Genomic DNA, 16,903 nt, shown 5'->3' with positions numbered 1-16,903 from the left:
TGCTGACCATTTCTTTCTGCTGCAGGGCAAGATGCACAGACCTTCAACTGGGAAAGTTACCTGGAAAAGACTAAATCAAGACCTGCTCCAGCACGGCTCTTCAACACAGTGAGTAGTGCCAGGAAGAAGAGATGTATAGGGATGCTTATAGGAGGCGCACAAGAGCTCTGGCTGTTGTTAGGTGGGAGGGACCTCTGGAGGTCATCTTGTCCAATGCCCCTGCTCAGATAGGGTCACCTAGAGCCCAGGACCCTGTCCAGGTGTTTTTTGAATATCTCCATGGATGGAGACTCTACGACCTTTCTGGGCAACCTGTGCTCAGTCACCCTCGCAGTACGAAGTGTTTTCTGATGTTCAGAGGAACCTCCTGTGTTTCACTTTGTGCCCATTGCATCTGGCCATGGCCCTGGGCACCACTGAAAAGAGCCTGGCTCCATCTTTATACCTTCCCTTCAGATACTCGCATACGTTGGTAAGATCCCCCTGATCTTACCTTCTGTTCTCCAGGCTGAACAGTCTTGGCTCTCTCAGCCTCTCCTCATATAAAAGGTGCTCTAGTCCCCCTATCATCTTCCTGGCCCTTTGCTGGACTCTCTCTAGTATGTCCATGCCTCTCTTATCTGGGGAGCCCAGACCTAGACATGGTACTTGAGGTGTGGCCTCACTGATGCTGAGCAGAGGGGAAAGATCACCTCCCATGATCTGCTGGGAATATTCCTCCTAATGCAGCCGAGGATACCATTAGCCTTCTTTGTCCCAAGGGCACATTGGTGGCTCATGTTCAACTTGGTGTCCACCAGGACCTCCAGGTCCTTTTCTGCCAAGCTGCTTTCCAATCATTCAGCCCCCAGAATGTGCGGGTACCTGGGGTTGTGCCTTCCTGGGTGCAGGACTGTGCATTTCCTTTTTTTTTTTTTTTTTTTTTTTTTTTTGTACTGCATGAGGTTGTCGGGACCTTTGTTCAGCTTGTCAAAGTCCCTCTGGATGGCAGCACAACCCTCTAGTATATTAGTTTCTCCTCCCAGTTTTGTATCCAGCAAACTTGCTGAGTTTGACATGACACTCTGTCGTGTCATCCAGATAATTAATGAAGATGCTGAATAGGATTGGCCCAGTATTGACCCCTGGGGTACAGTGCTAATTACTGGCCTCTAACTAGGCTTCATGCCACTAATCACCACCCTCTGGGCCCAGCCACTCAGCCACTTTTCAACCCACCTTGCTGTCTCCTCACCCAGCCCATCAGTGTCTGTCATGATCTTATGGGCGACAGTGTTAAAAGCCTTCCTGAAGTCAGGGTAGACAATATCCAATGTTTCTACTGGGCTGCTCTTTGCTGCTGGTCAGCACTTCTATGAAGAGCCTAAGGTACGGAAGTGTGTGCTCTCCAAGTAAAGCCCTGTTTGCCATGACACTAGCAGTGTCATGTCTTTGTGGATGTAATGATATCTTGGTCCCTCTGAGTGTGACCTATGATTCTCTAGTGTTTCCAGGAGCTCCAGGCTCCTGGTGGATTCCACACTGCTTGTTGCTTGTGGACATGTGGCTGGCACTTGGGTGAAGGAGGTCTGCTTGGCATCAGCAAAACTGCTGCAGACCCTGGGCCTGTGCCAATCTTTCTGATTTCCTAGGGCTCTCTCAGGTTAATGGGTTTGAGTGGTTGTCCTTTAACTGCTGCCTGCTGCTCCCCCTAGGTCAGGATCTTGTTTCTAAAGGCTGGGCTGAGATTCACTAAGGACAGAGCTGGCCTTGGATCTATTCACGTGTGCCCCCTTCTGTTACGCAACTGATTAGTTCTGTTGCATGACTGTAGGCTTGTTCTCTCTCTGCTTGCTTTAATCTAGAGGCAAGCCTGTAGCTGTTCTAGGCTGCTGGTGGCCAGGTGTGGGTTTGGACTGGGTGCAATGGCCTTGGGGTTTTTTTTCTTTTTTTTTTGTTTTTGCACCCAGGACTGTCCAAACCACGGCTTCAAGGCAGGCATGAAGGTGGAAGCAGTGGACCTGATGGAGCCCAGGCTCATCTGCGTGGCCACAGTAAAACGTGTAGTCCAGCGTCTCCTTAGCATCCATTTTGATGGCTGGGACAACGAGTATGACCAGTGGGTGGACTGCGAGTCTCCAGATATTTATCCGGTGGGGTGGTGTGAGCTGACAGGCTACCAGCTTCAACCACCTGTTGTTCCAGGTGAGTGAAGATTTGACTGTGATTTTTATCACAAGAAGCAAAGGTTTCCTTCCTCCTGCTCAGTGAGTGGCTCCTCCTTTTTGGGCCTTGTAGGGAGGAGAAAATTACCTCCTTGATTTGCGCTGGCTACCATAAGTCTTCCTCTGCTGCCAGACATTCTAGCAACTGGCAGAGGGACAAGTCTGTGGTGGGGAGAAAACAGCCTGAGATTTGAGATTGGCTCTGTTTTCCCTCTGTTCCCCCACCTGCGCACCAACAGAGAATTGCTCCTGATGAAGTTGGGTAGAGTTCCAGGTGGTTCTATCCCTGCACAGCTCCCTTTTACTAAGCGTACCTACAACCTCAGCCAGGTAGCAGGGGGAGCTCGGCCCCTGCTCCCTTTTCTCATCAATTCTCTGATTCTCTCTGTAAAAGGTAAGAGCATCCCTCTCAAGAGTTTATTCCTTCCCTTGTCACCGGGAGGCCACTGCCTCACCTTTGCAGATGTTTTCCTTCTTGTCCCAGGCTACATATCTTGTTTCTTTACTGCCCCTGCCAAATCTCTACTGGGCCTCTCTCCCCTATGCTGCCCCAGCCTGCCACCCTGGGCCCTCGCCTGGAAGCACAGACAGCAACTGCACTGGAGCCTTGCTTTCCCCTCAGCTGGTTGTCTTGGGAAGAGGGCGTTGGCTCGGGGGGACGGGTATATCTTGTTTCTCGCTTATGTCACTTCATCCCAGTTACCTACTGGTTATGGGACTTGGCTTTCGTTTCCCTCTCGTCTCCATGACAGAGCCCACAACTCCAGTGAAGGCCAAGGAGGTGCCCAAGAAGAAGAAGAAACCCTATGGAAAGAAGAGTGAGTGATGTTTGATTAGTGCCCTCCCGCTCGCTCGCAGGCTGGGCCCAGTTAGAGGAACCCTGTCCATGTCCCATCAGAGCAGGAGAGAGAGGCCTTGTCTTGCTGTGGATGCCCTCAGTCGGCTGTGGGTTTGGAAACACAGCTTCATCCTTCTTAACTGCCCCTGTTGCCTAAGAGAGCAGAGAGCTGTGTGTGTGGGAAGGATCTGGTTTGCAGTCTGTTTTCTGTTGGCCGAGGTATAGATGGCGCTTGCTTCCAGGCGTGAGGTTGTGCTGCTTTCCCCACTGTGTCCGTGGTTGGAGGGAGATTGTTTGCTACAGCTGGAGGGTGGCTGGAGACCAACCCTGCCTGCTTTGTGCCGAGGCAAAGAAGGCCTTAAGATGGCTGAAGAGGCCAGTAGTGGGGCTGGATCGTGTTATTGTTTCATCTTGTCGTTGTTCTCGTCATTGTTGCAGTAGCTGTGGCAAATCATGTGTAGACAGGCAAGAAATTCCTTCCTGGGGGGTGGAGAGGAAAGGACATCTAAAGAATATAAAGACATTCAACCTAAATAAAAACGTCAGCTAAAAATGAAAACATAATTGCTACAGTGTCCGTGCCTTGGAGCCAACATGCCCATTGCCTAGGACTAGACCCAGACAGGTAAGCAAAGCTGACTGATTCCAACAGGACCCGCTCCTTGGAAGTTAAGCACACACTGAAGTGCCCTGCCTTTAATGAAGGAGAACACGGAGGAGCATATTTTGAGATAATGACTAGAGTTTTTCTCCAGTAGGCCATTTCTGTCGAGTAACCAGTTGGCAGCTAACGACCACGTAGCTTGCTGGTCAGTTGTGCTGGTCCCTGGCCTGTGGTTTCTCAGTGGAGCGGGGTTGCTGATTTTCCAGGGGAAAAGAAACACGCTTTTCCCCATGCTCTGTTATCTCTTTGTTAAGGAAAAAAGTTACCTGCCAAAACCCGCAACATCAAGCAGACTGTCAAGAAGCCTTCCGCCCCGAAGATGAAACGAGAAGCCAAAGCTGCCAGCAAGGCTTTGCCAGAGCCAGCACCTGATGAGAGTAAGGGAGTGATTACTCTACCCAGAAGCCACGTGCAACTCTCTCGTGTAGGGCCTGCGTGCCACTGGCCCTCCAGAGGCCTGTGCTGCCTCTTGACCGTTAAGTCACAGGTGCCCCCAGGCAGGGAAAGGCAGTATGTGACAAGTGTCCTTTCCCACTCCTTCAGAGACAGAGAGTGGAAGAATGCTTTAGCCGGCCTTCCCTGGGACATTTTGCCTCTTGAGGAGGTTTACTGATACCAGTATGGCTGGATATCTTTGATACTGGCGATGCCTGCTGCAGGCCTGGCTGCCCTACTGAGCAGTCTGGTTGTGTGAGGTCAGTTAGGGAGGATAGTCAAGACAGACATGTCAGAAGCGTGCTGTCATATCCCAGTCCCCATAAGGGCTGTCACAACATGTGAACACAGCCCATCATGCTGAGCACCAAAAGATGTGGTGACCAGAAGAGCATCTGGCAGCTGGGTCATCTGACAGCCCTGATGGGTGTTGAGGAAAAAGGGTGGGTGAAGTGGTTTCATGGGGATGGAGCCTCATGAAGGTCTTCATTGCTTATAGATCTTTAATTTCCCCTGTGTGGATCCAGGCAGGTAGAGAATGGACCACACTGGCTTTTACTCCCTAGGAGAAGTTGTTCTTGGAAGCAGGCAGCTGAATGCTGCTGGTGTTTAGTCCCATCCTGATTGCTGCTGTGACCATGGATAGATTTGTGCTGGCAAGACAGGGCTGCCTGTGGTAAGGGACCCTCAAGAAGTGGGCTGGAAACCTGGGGTATTTTGAGTGTCTGTGTGAACAGAACTGTTTCTGGGGTGCTGCAGGTAGAGTGAGGCAGCATGGGTTGATTTTACTTACTTATTTTTCCCTCTCTCTTTCTGTCTCTTGTTAGTCATTGCTGTGCAGGTGAAAGAAGAAACCATCGACCCCTCGGTAGTAGAGTTTGAAGCTACAGAGCTTCCCATTCCTGTCAGCAGCATAAAGCAGGAGGTCACAGACTGATCCTGGGGTATCCTCTAGCTGCCCACAGCAGCCTGCGCTTCACCTCGTGACTCTTTGGGGAAAGTCCTGGCAAAGGGAAGTGGAGGACTAAAAGGGCCTTCCCTTTTTGAGGCAGACCACCCTGCAACATCACAACTCTGCTTTCCTGGTGCGCAAGAAAATTTCCCTCAGACTTTTAATTTTAAGCCCTGGGAAACAGACTCCAGAAAGGCCTCAGGTGTGCTGAGGAGCATGACCAGGGTGGCTGCTGGGGTTGTGTGTGCCTGGTTTTGAAGGTACCTTTCCGAGCAGGAGTTCCCGATGGGGGAAGAGGCTGCCAGAGCACGAAGGGGCAGTTTGGGTTCTCAGCCATGGCTGGAGGTGGCAAGCTGCAGTCTGAGATGATGTGTGCAGGTCACATGCGTCAGGAAATTGGCTGCCCTCATAGGACATTGGTGCTGTGCTCCCTGGTCTGGGCCCCACAACCCCTGAGAATGTCAGGATGGAAAGAATGAAGAGAGGTGAAAAACCAAAAAGGGATGATGATGGCTCTTGAGGAAGCAAGGGATCTTTTTGAGTGTCATCATTTCTTGCTTTTGAAGCCAGAACTGCAGAGGACATGGTGCAGTTTGAATTTTTAATTTTTTAGCAGTCCTACTGTAAATTTGACCTACGATCTGTACCCAAAAGCCCTGTGAATTAAACTTGAGGAAGATGCAAAAGGCTTGCGTATTGTTTTCTAGATCACCAAAATACCAGGGTTAGCCAAAATGGGGAGGCTGTCAGTGGGTGGGTGTAACTAAACAGTGTTTGAACTGTTCAGTGCATTTTTTTTTATTTTTTTTTTTTTTTGAGGCATGCAATAGGGGTTTTCTGTGCACTCATCCCTGTCTACTGGTCAGTTCTACTGAATATCACAAGAATGCAATAGATAACTTCAGGTGGGGAATGCCATTTCCCATTTTAGGGCAAAACTGTAATGTTCTCTTTCCACAGACTGGCCATCAAAGTACAGGACAGAAATCAGAAAGGTCAGTGTGGCAACAGTGGTGAAAAACAGTTTTAAATCTGTAGCAGGTTCTTGTGAACTTCCTGCAGGTGAGGAAGCGCCCTGCCTGTTGGTGCCACCACGGGGCCTGACTGGCTGTAGGGCAGGTGCCTTGTCAGACCCTACAGGCAAACAGCGGTGGCTGCCCAGGAGGCTGCCTTGGCCATGCTCCCCTCAAGGTTCCAGTTGAGAGCTTGTGATGCCGAAATAGTTCCGGCTTTGCACAGTGGTTCATGATTAAAAAAAAAATGTTGGCGAACTTACCATCTAGAAAACAGGGTAGAGACTGGGAGTAATTAACGCAGTCTTCCTCTTTTCCCTTCTAAAGAGGCAAATGGAGCCTTTAACTGGAGAGGAAAGAAAAGGCTGGGGGTGGGTGGGAGTGCAGTGAAACACAAGTGGAAAAAGCGTGGAGGGTCTGTGTCAAATGGGGCGCGAGAACTGTGCCATCTCAGCCCATCCCTATCGGACCCCGGGCGGGCCCTGGACTCCTGGGGAAACCACGACGGGGTGAGCACGGCGGGGGGGTGGGATTTTTATCGAAGGTGTGTAGTGACAGGCTTCCCTGCCCATGCCTGTCCCAGCAGCTCTGCCCATCACCAGCTCGCAATAGATGTCTCAATGCGGGAGGGTCCTGTTTCAGGGCAAAGCCATTGCGTTTCTCTCTTCCCCTCCCTCTTGGGCTGCCACCTTTCCCCAGCCTTGTCAAACAGCTGAGCTTGTAGGGCCACCTGTCTTTATAGGATGATAATTTCCAAATGCCTTTGGCTTTCTTCCTCCTGTTCTTTTTTTACTGTAACCGTTCCATGCCCCACATTTAATGACTAGAATTGTTTACCTTTTAAAGCCTTCTCAATTTGAACAAACTTCTGATTTTAAAATGGGGCTGGGGGTGGGGGATGTCCCAGCCTGGGCTGCTATGGGGAATAGGTCGGGCACATTGCTTGTGACGGGATCCCTTACAGGATCAGTGATCCCATTCCACTGATCACACCACCAATCAAATTTTGCAGGAAATAGAAAGGTTTTGATCTGCTTATGTTTTAATTCTGAGGAGCTGCTGGCAATTCAGGCAATGTTTTCACTGATGATAATTTTTAAGTTTTCTGTTCTAAGATTTGAGCTGGGGCAGGATCTTGTGTTGGTGCCATTTGCCCTCCCGCTCAGCGCTCTTCAATCATTTCTTAAGCTGTGAAAGCACAGCGCTCTTAAAAACAAAAACAAGCTTGTGGATTCCAGCTTTTCCGCATGGCTGGAGGGAGCCTTGGGAAGAAAAAGCAAGTGTTTGGCTTTGTTGTTTGAGTCATCAAAGCTGTTGCAAATACTACAGAAGCTTTTTGCACCAGTTCTTTCCAGGGCGATGTGCCTCTGTGTCCTGCAAAAAAACAACCTGGCATCTTTGGCAAATCGGCATCGCTCTGGTGGCACCAGGCTCTCTCTCCTTTGCACCATTAGCAATATCCATGTCGCTGCCTTGGGGACAAGTCTAGAAAAACTGCTCTCACCAGACTGTAGGTACAACCCTGTTGTGTCCTGCACACCTTTCCTAAGCTCTGCTCTTCTTGAAGCCTCTGGCTGGTGATTTTCCTGATCTCTTTTTCTTGCTGGGCTTGTTTGCAGCCTTGGTCTTGTCGGGAATGGCTCCCCCAGCCTTGCCTCGTCCCCAGCCAGGGCAGGTTTGGAAAGTCATGGAAAGCTTCACCTTCAGCCCCCGGGCTTCTGCAGGGGACCTGCAAGTGGCCCCGACACGGAGGTTGAGTTTGTTGATCCACCTGGAAATGTGGCAGATGATCAGGAAAAGGAGCAGGACAGGGCGAAGGGAGAGGTGAAACTCTGTGCCTGTGAGGGGCAAAGGTGACTTCAAAGCCAGGCCGGGTTGCTCAGGGCCTCACCTGGGTGAACTTTGAGTATCTGAATATCTGCCCACCCCAGCTTGTGGCTGGGTTCCCTACACCAGGAAAGCCCAGGCTACTTCCATCCTTGCATGTAGTCACACACTCCATCTCACCACTGTGGGAGAAGACTTGAAAAGGCCAGTGTATTGTGGGAGAAGACCCAAAATGGCTAGTGTGCCACGGGCTAGTGCCTCTGGTGCTGCAGGGTCCGGCTGTCCCCTGGATTGTCCCCTGGGGCTGTTTCCCTCCTTGTGGCACTCACCTGTGCAGGGGAAGGAGCTGGCAGTCGCAGTGGAAAGGCACATCCCTCAGGTTGAGGATCTCCAGCCCTGTGAAGTTGCTCATGTCAGGGATGTTGCTCATTTTGTTGCTCTCCAGGTAGAGGCTTCTGATCTTGGGACCAAGGCCAGCGAAGGCACCAGGGGAAATCTGCAATAAAGTGAGGGCAAGTCAGGGTGGTTCTGATGGAGGCAGGGGAGCAAATCTCTGCCCCTGCACTGCTTATCAGCCTGGGGGGCTGAGAGAGCCTGTCTGGAACCAGGCGGCCCCATGAAAAAGCTGTTTTAAGCAGCAGCACACAAACTTGGGGACTGTTAATTAACTCAACCAGTTTCGGTCACATTTTGGGACTCGCTAGACCCTGCTCAGTCTTGCTGGAAGGAGGGCGACATGCAGGAGGTCCTAGAGTGATCTCTGGGCACTGTTAAAGGTGGATGGGCCTTACGAGAGTGGTGCTAACACTGCTTGCTTTAGAGGATGGAGGAGTTCAGGGTAATACTGGTGAAAAGTCTCACAGGACAGCTCATAACAAGAGCAGGAGAAATATGGCCAGGGCTGGGGGAAAGGGGTGGTTTGAGGAATGGTTTCAACCCCACTGAAACTGGGTGTCTTTAAGGACTGAAGGGAGTGAGGCTGTCCCAGGGGAGCTGGGGGACAGGTTGGAGCAAGACAACGCTCTGGCTGAGCCCAGGGAGGCCTCTTCTCCTTGGATCAGGCTATGGAGCATCTCCTGAAGCCTTTAGAGTTCAGGGACATCCATTCAGATGCCCCTATAGGGGCTATCAGCCCTGAACGATGGAACAAGATGGGACCTATGGCTGTGCCCTGCAGTGCCCCTGCCCCTCGGAGGTCCCCAGCCACGCGCACCTGCTCCAGGCCCATGTTGTCCAGGTAGAGATGCTGCAGGCTGGAGGCCACCGGCAGGAAGGCACCATCCCCCACACGCTTGATGGGGTTTCGGGACAGCTTCAGCTCGCTCAGGGCAGGCAGACCCCACAGGGCTGATGTGGGCACCTCCACCAGGCGGTTTCCATCCAAGTGCAGCTTCTCCAGCATCTTGGCAGGAGCTAAGGTGGCGGGGGCAATGTGCCTGATGGCGTTCCCAGTGAGGTAGAGCCAGCGCAGCCCCCTGGCTCTGGCCAGGTCGCCCTCCACCAGCTCCTTGATGGCATTGTGCTGCAGGTGGAGGGAGATGAGGTTGGGCAGGAGCTGGAAGGTGCCCGAGGGTAAGTGGGTGAAGGCATTACGGTCCAGGTCGAGATAGGCCAACTGCGGGGCCCCCTCAAAGGCAGCAGCTGCCAAAGTAGAGAGGCGGTTGTCGGTGAGGTAGAGGTAGACCAGGCTCTTCAGCCCCCGCAGCGCCCCGGGGTGCAGCACCCCAATGCCACAGCTCTGCAGATGGAGGGACACCAGCTCCTTCAGACCGGGGAATGCGCCTGGTGGCACCGTTCTGAAGGCGTTTCGGCGCAAGTCGAGGAGGCGCGTGTCACCGGGGAAGCCCTGGGGGATGTCCTGCAGGTCCCTGTTCTCACAGGACCCATGATGGAAATCAGGGGAGCAGGTGCACCCCCGGGGGCACTGCCTGCTGCCAGCTGCCCTTGGCTGCTCTGACGGCACAGCAGGGCTGGGGGGTGGCTGGAAGCGGCCACATCTCATTTCGGGGGGTCTCAGGGAGTCAAGGGGCCGGCCCCGGAGGGCAGGGGGTGCAGTGCAGGACCCCTCTGCCTGCACCCGCGCCTGTGCCAGCCAGTTATGGAAGGGGCGCAGGAGGCAGGAGCAGAGCAGGGGGTTCCCAGCCAGGCTGACCCTTGCCAGCCCTCCAGCCCCGGCCAGAGGCGGCAGCCCCTGCAGCTGGTTTTCACGGAGGTCCAGCGTGCGCAGCTGTGGGCTGCGGGCAAAGGCGTCGGGCGCCACATCCTGGAGGGCGGCATGGTCCAGGAAGAGGTGCTTCAGGGAGGCCATGGCCAGGGCCTCCTCGGCCACATAGGTGATGGGATTGTGGCCCAGGTCCAGCCGGGTAGCCCCATCCAGCCTGGCCAAGGCATCCCCAGGCAGCGCCTGCAGCTCATTGTGGTCCAGGCTCAGCCTGCGCAGGGCGGGCAGAGCTGCAAAGGCCTCACTGCCCAGTACGTGGAGAGCGTTGTGGGACAGCCGGAGCCACCTGAGGACCTGCAGACCCTGGAAGACCATGTCCGGAAGGTAGACCAAGGCATTTGCCCTCAGGTCAAGGACAGTGAGTGACCCCAGATGGCCAAAAGCACCTGGCTGGATCTCTTCAATGCGGTTCCCCTCTAGTATGAGCTGCTGGAGGGAGGACAGCCCATCCAGGGACTCCTGGTAGAGGAGGGCTATGCCATTGGAGGCCAGGTTGAGGTAGACCAGCCTCCCCAGCCCCCGGAAAGCCCCTTCCTCCAGCCTCTCCACCTTGCAGCGCTGCAGGTCCAAGTGTGTGAGGTATGGGGTGGCCAGGAAGGCTGCCACCGGGATGACCGTGAAGCTGTTGCCCCGAAGATCCAGTTTTTTGGTGAGCTGTTGATCCGAAAAATAAATGATGAATTACCCCAGGGCTGCCATCCCCACCTCCTCTTCCCCCTGTCCCCTGCCCGCCCCTTCGCCCACCTGCGGGATGGTGTCGGGGACAGCCGTCAGGTTCCCGTTGAGGCAGAGGACATGGGCACGGAGGTTGTCACAGATGCAGGGCAGGGGGCAGCGGGGGGCAGCCATTCCCCCCAGCCTCAGGGCTGCCACAAGCAGGAGGAGCCCCCAGGACAGCCTCATGGCAGAGAGCACCTGCGGCCAGGGAGAGATGGCAGTGAGGCGAGGAGAGGGGCCAGGTTCCCATGCGTCCCCCAGACAGCATTGCCTACTAGCTCTGAGTGCCATGGGGGGGGCCATTGCTCTCACCTAGTGGGGCAGATCTCACCATCTTTTGCCTTCACACCACGATTTTACAAGTTATAAATGAGGAAGAGAGTGGAAGAAGGAGAAAAGAAATAATTAGAATTAAAAGTGAAGGTCACAGAGAGCAGGTCTCCACTTGGAAAGAGCTTTTACCCTGGTTATCTAAGCTCCCTGAGGGAAGGTTGGGAGGACCTGCGAGGAGCATGGCAGGAGCACGAGGTCACTTGTGGGGAACTGGCTTGGAGCAAACACCCCACCACCACCACCTTCTTCATATAGCAGTAGTATAAAATTGTTTTGATCTGTACAGAGTATCAGTACACCTCCTACAACCGAGGCTTATATTTTTGTAAGACAAGCAGGTATCGCTATCCAGGGTGTGTGATCACACGGGCTTTCTGAGCTGCCACCTTTCTTTTAATTGCAAATGTCCCATTTCCACCACCCTGGCCACCTTCCAGCTCAGCGCCTCCCACCCTGCATCCTCTCTGCTTCTTCCCCCTCTCCTCCCCCCTGCCAAGCTATTCATAGCAGTTTTGGGAATAGATCTCCACTGTTTAGCTGCAGGAAGGACAGGTTGGTTTTGGCCAGGCAGGAGGGAGCCCTGGGACGGAGGTGCCAGAGAGGGGCCAAGGCCAGGGCAGGAGCACAGGCGGTGGTGGGACTGCAGATTCGGCCAATACACCACCCACCCACCTCCAGGCTCTGGGGAGCAGCAGCAGTGGGGTCTGCAAGGCTCAAACCTGTGGGGGCCACTGCGGTGCCCATCCCTTTGCCCACCTTCCCCCATGGGCCCATGCTCCCATCCCCTGCCACCACTGCAGCCAGCCCTGCCTCGTCCCCTCCACCCAGCCCCCCGCAGTGTGGCCACCAGCGAGTGCCACCAATGTGACAACCCAGCTGAGCCTGCATCTGGGCATTGCCAGGTCACCATCCCACCACCCCCTCCCGTGCACCTGGGAGGTGAAGGGAGAGAGGGTCACGCACACGGGGACGGCGGTACCTGATCCTTAAGAGGCAGCAAAGAAAAAGGGGAAGCGAGTCCCCCCCCAAGCTCCGTCCAGCAGCTGCCGAGCTCCTGCGCCGGTGTTTGCTCTCCTTGCAGAAGCGAGAGCTGAATGGGCCCCGTTGTGTCGCTTTCCCAGCAGCGCTCACCGGCCGGAGCCAGAAACGCGGGAGGAGGAGGAGGAGGAGGAGAAGGAGGAGGTGGGAAGGGAGGGGGGGAGGAAGGGCAGTGCACCCCCTGGAGAGAGGGCAGTGACCCAGACATTGCCTCCCTCTCTCCTTGCAGGGGGCTGGGGAGCCAAAGCCCGGCCAGAGCCCATGTGGGATCTGTGCTCGCTGTTTCCCAAGCTCTGCCATTTCTTCCCTGCCTGTGTAAGTCACAGGAGCTACGGAGGTGCAGGGCAGAAACATGACATCCAGCCAAAATTGCAATGCCTGAGTGAAAGGAACGAGGCAGCTGGCAAGCCGGGCTATGCCACATTTACAGCCCCCAGTTCTTCTAATTTTGCTTCTCTTCTTGTTTCAAAGAGGAAAGGGGTGGTAGCGCCTGTGTGAACCGTCATTTACTTGTGGAAGACCATGGAGGTTTTCTTCCCCAACTCTATCAGTTCCCTTTTTCTGCTCTGCTTTTTGCTCTCCCAGGGAATGCGAGCACATCTGCAGCCTGACACAAAAAAAAACAACCAACAACAAAACCTGAAAGATTTGATACTAATGTCTCTCTCCTCTTCAAGCCCTTTCCTTAATTCAGCAATCTCAGCTGCCAGAACCAGTATGTCCCATTCCGGTGCCACCTGTGGGCGATAGACAAGCTGGCCAGGTTCTGCAAACCTCCCCACAGCTGGATGGCCAAAGCCTTTTTGGCCACCTCCCTGGGCCAGCATCCCCTCTGTCCTTGCAGGGTCCCAGGGGTGCTTAGTGCTCCTGTGACATGGGGCAAACACCCAACTGCACCGATGGAGGAGGGGCACTGGCTCTGATGCTCATCCCAACTCTGTCATGCAAGAAGGACCACTGGGGACGTAAGTCTAGAGGAGATAAACCTGGCCCAGGCTGGCAGGTGTCACCCCAGGGAGCTCACTGCCTGTGCCAAATCACCAAGACCTGTTTTGGGTTCATGGCTGGCTGACCCCCCTCTACGTCTGGCACCGAGTTTGGGGCGAGCTGAGGATGAGCCCCAAAATGAAGCAGCTGGGAGCCAGGTGTTCACATTCTTTGGGTCCCCTGCAACCTTTCTCCCTGCACACAACAGGAGGAATCCCCTCGCTCAGGCTCAGCTTTGTTGTGGGATGCGCCGCAGCTGGGAAGGAGGAAAGGTCCTGCAGACCCTCGCTGAGCTGGCTGAAGTCGTGTTCAGAGGTGGGCAACGATGCTCCACTGGCCCCATGGCAGATAAAGCTCAGGCACTGGCCAGCAATGGTGCCCGTGAGGATGCTTCATGTGGGGCGGGCAGGTGATGGAGTGGCGGTGGGCTGCAGGGAGGCAGTCTGGTGGGCACTGAGAAATACATGCAGTCAAGAGGATTTCAGCCCACCTGCTGATCCTGAGTGACAGCTTCCTGAGGGTCCCTGCTCCCAGCACAGGGTCACCAGCACAGATGGGCCTTCATGTCCCCCAAGCTGCTCCCACTCTGTGTCAGCTGCCCCAACACCAGCATGTCCTCATCACCCACTGCCATCCCCCATGCCACCAGTGAGCTGACCCTGTAGCACACCTCTTCCCCATGCTGGGCAATCGGTTTCTTCCCAGACCTGCTGGACATCACTGCCCTCCACCTAAGGGGGAGCGGGGTGGAGCAGCTCCAGCTGGGCACTTTCAGGGGCCTGGAGAAACTTGATCACCTCCACCTGAACAACAATCTCCACCACCCCACTGCTGGCCACCCAGCATCTCAGCAGCAACCCCATCCACTGGCTGACTTGGAACCACACACCATGGCCACTATCACCACAGCCCTGGCCACTATGCAACCCACCACCACCTCCCCCAGCTCTGCCTGGCTCACTGTGGGAGCAACACCACCTCCCCCATGTTGGCCTGGGCTGTGACAGGGGACCACAGGGAGGTGGAAATGACTGGGCATCTACCCTCTCCCCAGTCTCTCCACAGGCTTTTAGGTTGTTCATTTACCTAGCAATGATCTCACCATCTTTGCCATCTACTGAGGCTACAGAGGCAGCCAGACTTTGCTCTCTCCACTGGGGTATGGGACATGAGGGTGGCACTCTTGAACTTCCACTTGGTGGGGTTTAGGCTGTTAAAGAAAATGTCTCACCTGTGCCTGCAAGGACCCCAAGCCCATTACTACTGCTACAGGGATTCACTGCTCACAAACACCCCCAAAACTGCCCTCTGCAGACAGAGGTCTTTGCCCCCACTGCTTTGCTGGACTGATGGAGTTAAAATTAAAGATACTTCCAACAGCTGTGGTGCTTTTGGGGTGACATGGTTGCACAAGACAGGATGAAGCAGCACTGGAATGACCCCACATTCCTCCAGGGCACTGCTGGGAAATGGTCATCCTCTGGGAGCAATTCCTAATGGAAACCAGAGCTAGCAATTCCCATCCTCTCTCCCCCCTCCCCCCCCCAAATCCTGAGGGATAAGCCAATTTTAAGGGACTTCTGATTCCATGTCCTACCTGGAAACAATTTTCTGCAGAGCCTGTCACTTCTACACTCACACACCCCTTTTTCCTATAGACATCCAACCTTGTCACTGAATACCAGCACCAGGAAAATCCTGTTTCTAAATACTGTTTAGCTTTTGAGAGAAACTTAAGGATCAACATCTGACACTTGTTCTGCTATGGCTTGGCTACTCAAAGCTTCCCACACAGGTTCTCCCCATGACCTGGCCCACAGGCTTTTGCATGAGCAAGCAACAGCATCCCTTGCACACACGACATGCTCCAAACGACCCATTGCAGATGGCCTCCTTGTAGGGGTTAACCCCTTGGAATTGGTCTCTGCATCACATTCCTTTTCTCCACAGCACTCCTCCAGGGCAGAGGGACCTGAAGATCAGCAAGAGGCCAGGGAGCTTCAAGGAAAGCTACACTAGGTTCAAGACTTACAGAAAACACAGATTCTTTTAAGTCTCGATTTTGCCCTCAAGCTCGTGGCAGAAGTGAACATATTTGCTTTTGCAACAGGCAGCTGAAGGAACAGGATGGGATGAGGTGAAGGAGGCAGGGCTCAGCCTGCAGTGATTGAAGCTCCTTCTGTAGGCGCAGGTACCTTCACTTCCGTTGAGTTTTACCAATTTGGACACAGATGAGTTCCAGCTTCAGTCATAGAAACTGGGAGAAAATGCCTTTTGCTCTTAACCTCAGGGCAGTCTTTTTTTGATGCGTGGACACTACTCTTACATAAAGGCGAACACCTCCCCTGCCAGAGTGACAAGAAACACTGCTTTCCTGAGCCTGCTGGTTCATAGCCACCCCAGTTTCACCAGTGATTGCCTTGAACAGGCCCACAACCTGGAGGAATTTAAGCACAGAGTGCATGCAAGTAGGTCTTGCACATACCACACACTTTATTTCAATCCAGTGCCCCAAGCTCTTTTTTTTCCTGTCCGTGCTGCCCGCACACCCTGTAAGTTAACATCAGCTTTTCCTGCATTTAGGTCAGTCATGTGCCCTACATTGTCTCTCATAGCAAAGGGACAGATAACTCCATTTCCTTGACTTCTTCCTGGCACTGGTCCTATTTGTACCACATGTCGATTGTAAGGCTGGACAAATAGTCTCCTCCAACTGAAAACAGAGAGGGAAGGAACAACTCTTTGCTACCTAAAGAGATGTGTCCTCAGAGGCTTGAAAAATGAGGGAAAAGGACGAGCCTGTGAGCTCGTGTGCTCAGGAGTGGTACAGGTAGGTGCCCCAAACATGTGTAGGCACATGGACAATCCTCCATAGAGATTTAGGGGCAGCTGCTGCTTCAGTGCAAGAAAAAAGCACAGCCCTACCTGAGAATGACCAGCACAGTCCTAATTATTCATGCTCTTACACATGCTCAGCTTTCAAACAGGTGAACAGTGCACACAGTCCTAGTGTTTTGCCAACGAGAAGAGAAAGGGAACATGTATTCCACAGGAATTTCATGGGTTGTATCCATTTCCAAACCAAGCCTATTTAATTAGGAAGAGAAGGGAAAGGGACAGGGAAAGGGCGGGAAGAGGGAACAACACAGGCAACGGCAAAAAAAAAAAAAATTTACAATAAAAATATGCTTGCTCCCTTAAGCAACGGCCACCAGGGTCAGCCGCACTACACAAATATTCCAAGCCACAGCAGCAGGGCAGTAGCGTATTAAAATATAAATCAGCCACACACCGCCTTCGACAAATGGACTTGAAAGAAGAAACAAAGGGGAGCACACCTCGCCCCTCTGACCCAGCAGCAGCAGAAGGGGGTCAAGCACTCCCCTGGCCCGGAGAAGCAGGGGCGGCAGCAGCAGTGTAGCCTCCCTCCTGTGCAGCACTGAATGCTATCAGGCAGGAGTCACAGTCCAACAAAATAAAATAAAATGCACAACGGGTTGATCCTGATGAGAGCGCTTCTGAGCCCCATGTTAGTCTTGGCACACCCTTGACAATGTGACTGAAGTGGAGGACTCTTCTTTGTAATTTCCGCAGAGCTCAGAGCAGCACTGCCTTATTCTAGCGTAAGCACCCACCCTGCAGACCAGAGAATCACTTCATGAGGAGTAGGAAAA

At 53.6% G+C, this 16,903-nt stretch overlaps 2 protein-coding genes across 2 annotated transcripts in view; one reads left to right on the top strand and one right to left on the bottom strand.

The window, feature by feature from the left end:
* Window positions 1-5,078, top strand: part of L3MBTL2 (l(3)mbt-like 2 (Drosophila)) — a 16,749-nt gene extending 11,671 nt beyond the window's left edge. Inside the window, exons 13-17 of the mRNA XM_009895249.1 lie at window positions 26-108; window positions 1,950-2,184; window positions 2,957-3,022; window positions 3,961-4,083; window positions 4,969-5,078. Of these exons, the coding sequence (XP_009893551.1) occupies window positions 26-108; window positions 1,950-2,184; window positions 2,957-3,022; window positions 3,961-4,083; window positions 4,969-5,078 (617 nt within the window). The remainder of the gene's footprint in view (window positions 1-25; window positions 109-1,949; window positions 2,185-2,956; window positions 3,023-3,960; window positions 4,084-4,968) is intronic.
* Window positions 5,079-7,651: 2,573 nt separating this feature from the next.
* CHADL (chondroadherin-like) lies at window positions 7,652-11,057 on the bottom strand. The gene is made up of 4 exons (XM_009895248.1): window positions 10,899-11,057; window positions 9,147-10,808; window positions 8,263-8,429; window positions 7,652-7,877 (listed from the first exon to the last, which is right to left on the bottom strand). The coding sequence occupies exons 1-4, from the start codon at window positions 11,055-11,057 to the stop codon at window positions 7,652-7,654; spliced, it is 2,214 nt and encodes a 737-aa protein (XP_009893550.1).
* Window positions 11,058-16,903: the final 5,846 nt, after the last annotated feature.

This window comes from Charadrius vociferus, unplaced genomic scaffold (assembly GCF_000708025.1).
Source record: "Charadrius vociferus isolate BGI_N301 unplaced genomic scaffold, ASM70802v2 scaffold251, whole genome shotgun sequence".
Classification (NCBI taxonomy): Eukaryota; Metazoa; Chordata; class Aves; order Charadriiformes; family Charadriidae; genus Charadrius; species Charadrius vociferus.
Note: the sequence above shows the minus strand (reverse complement) of the source record. Positions and strands in the feature narration are given on the sequence as shown.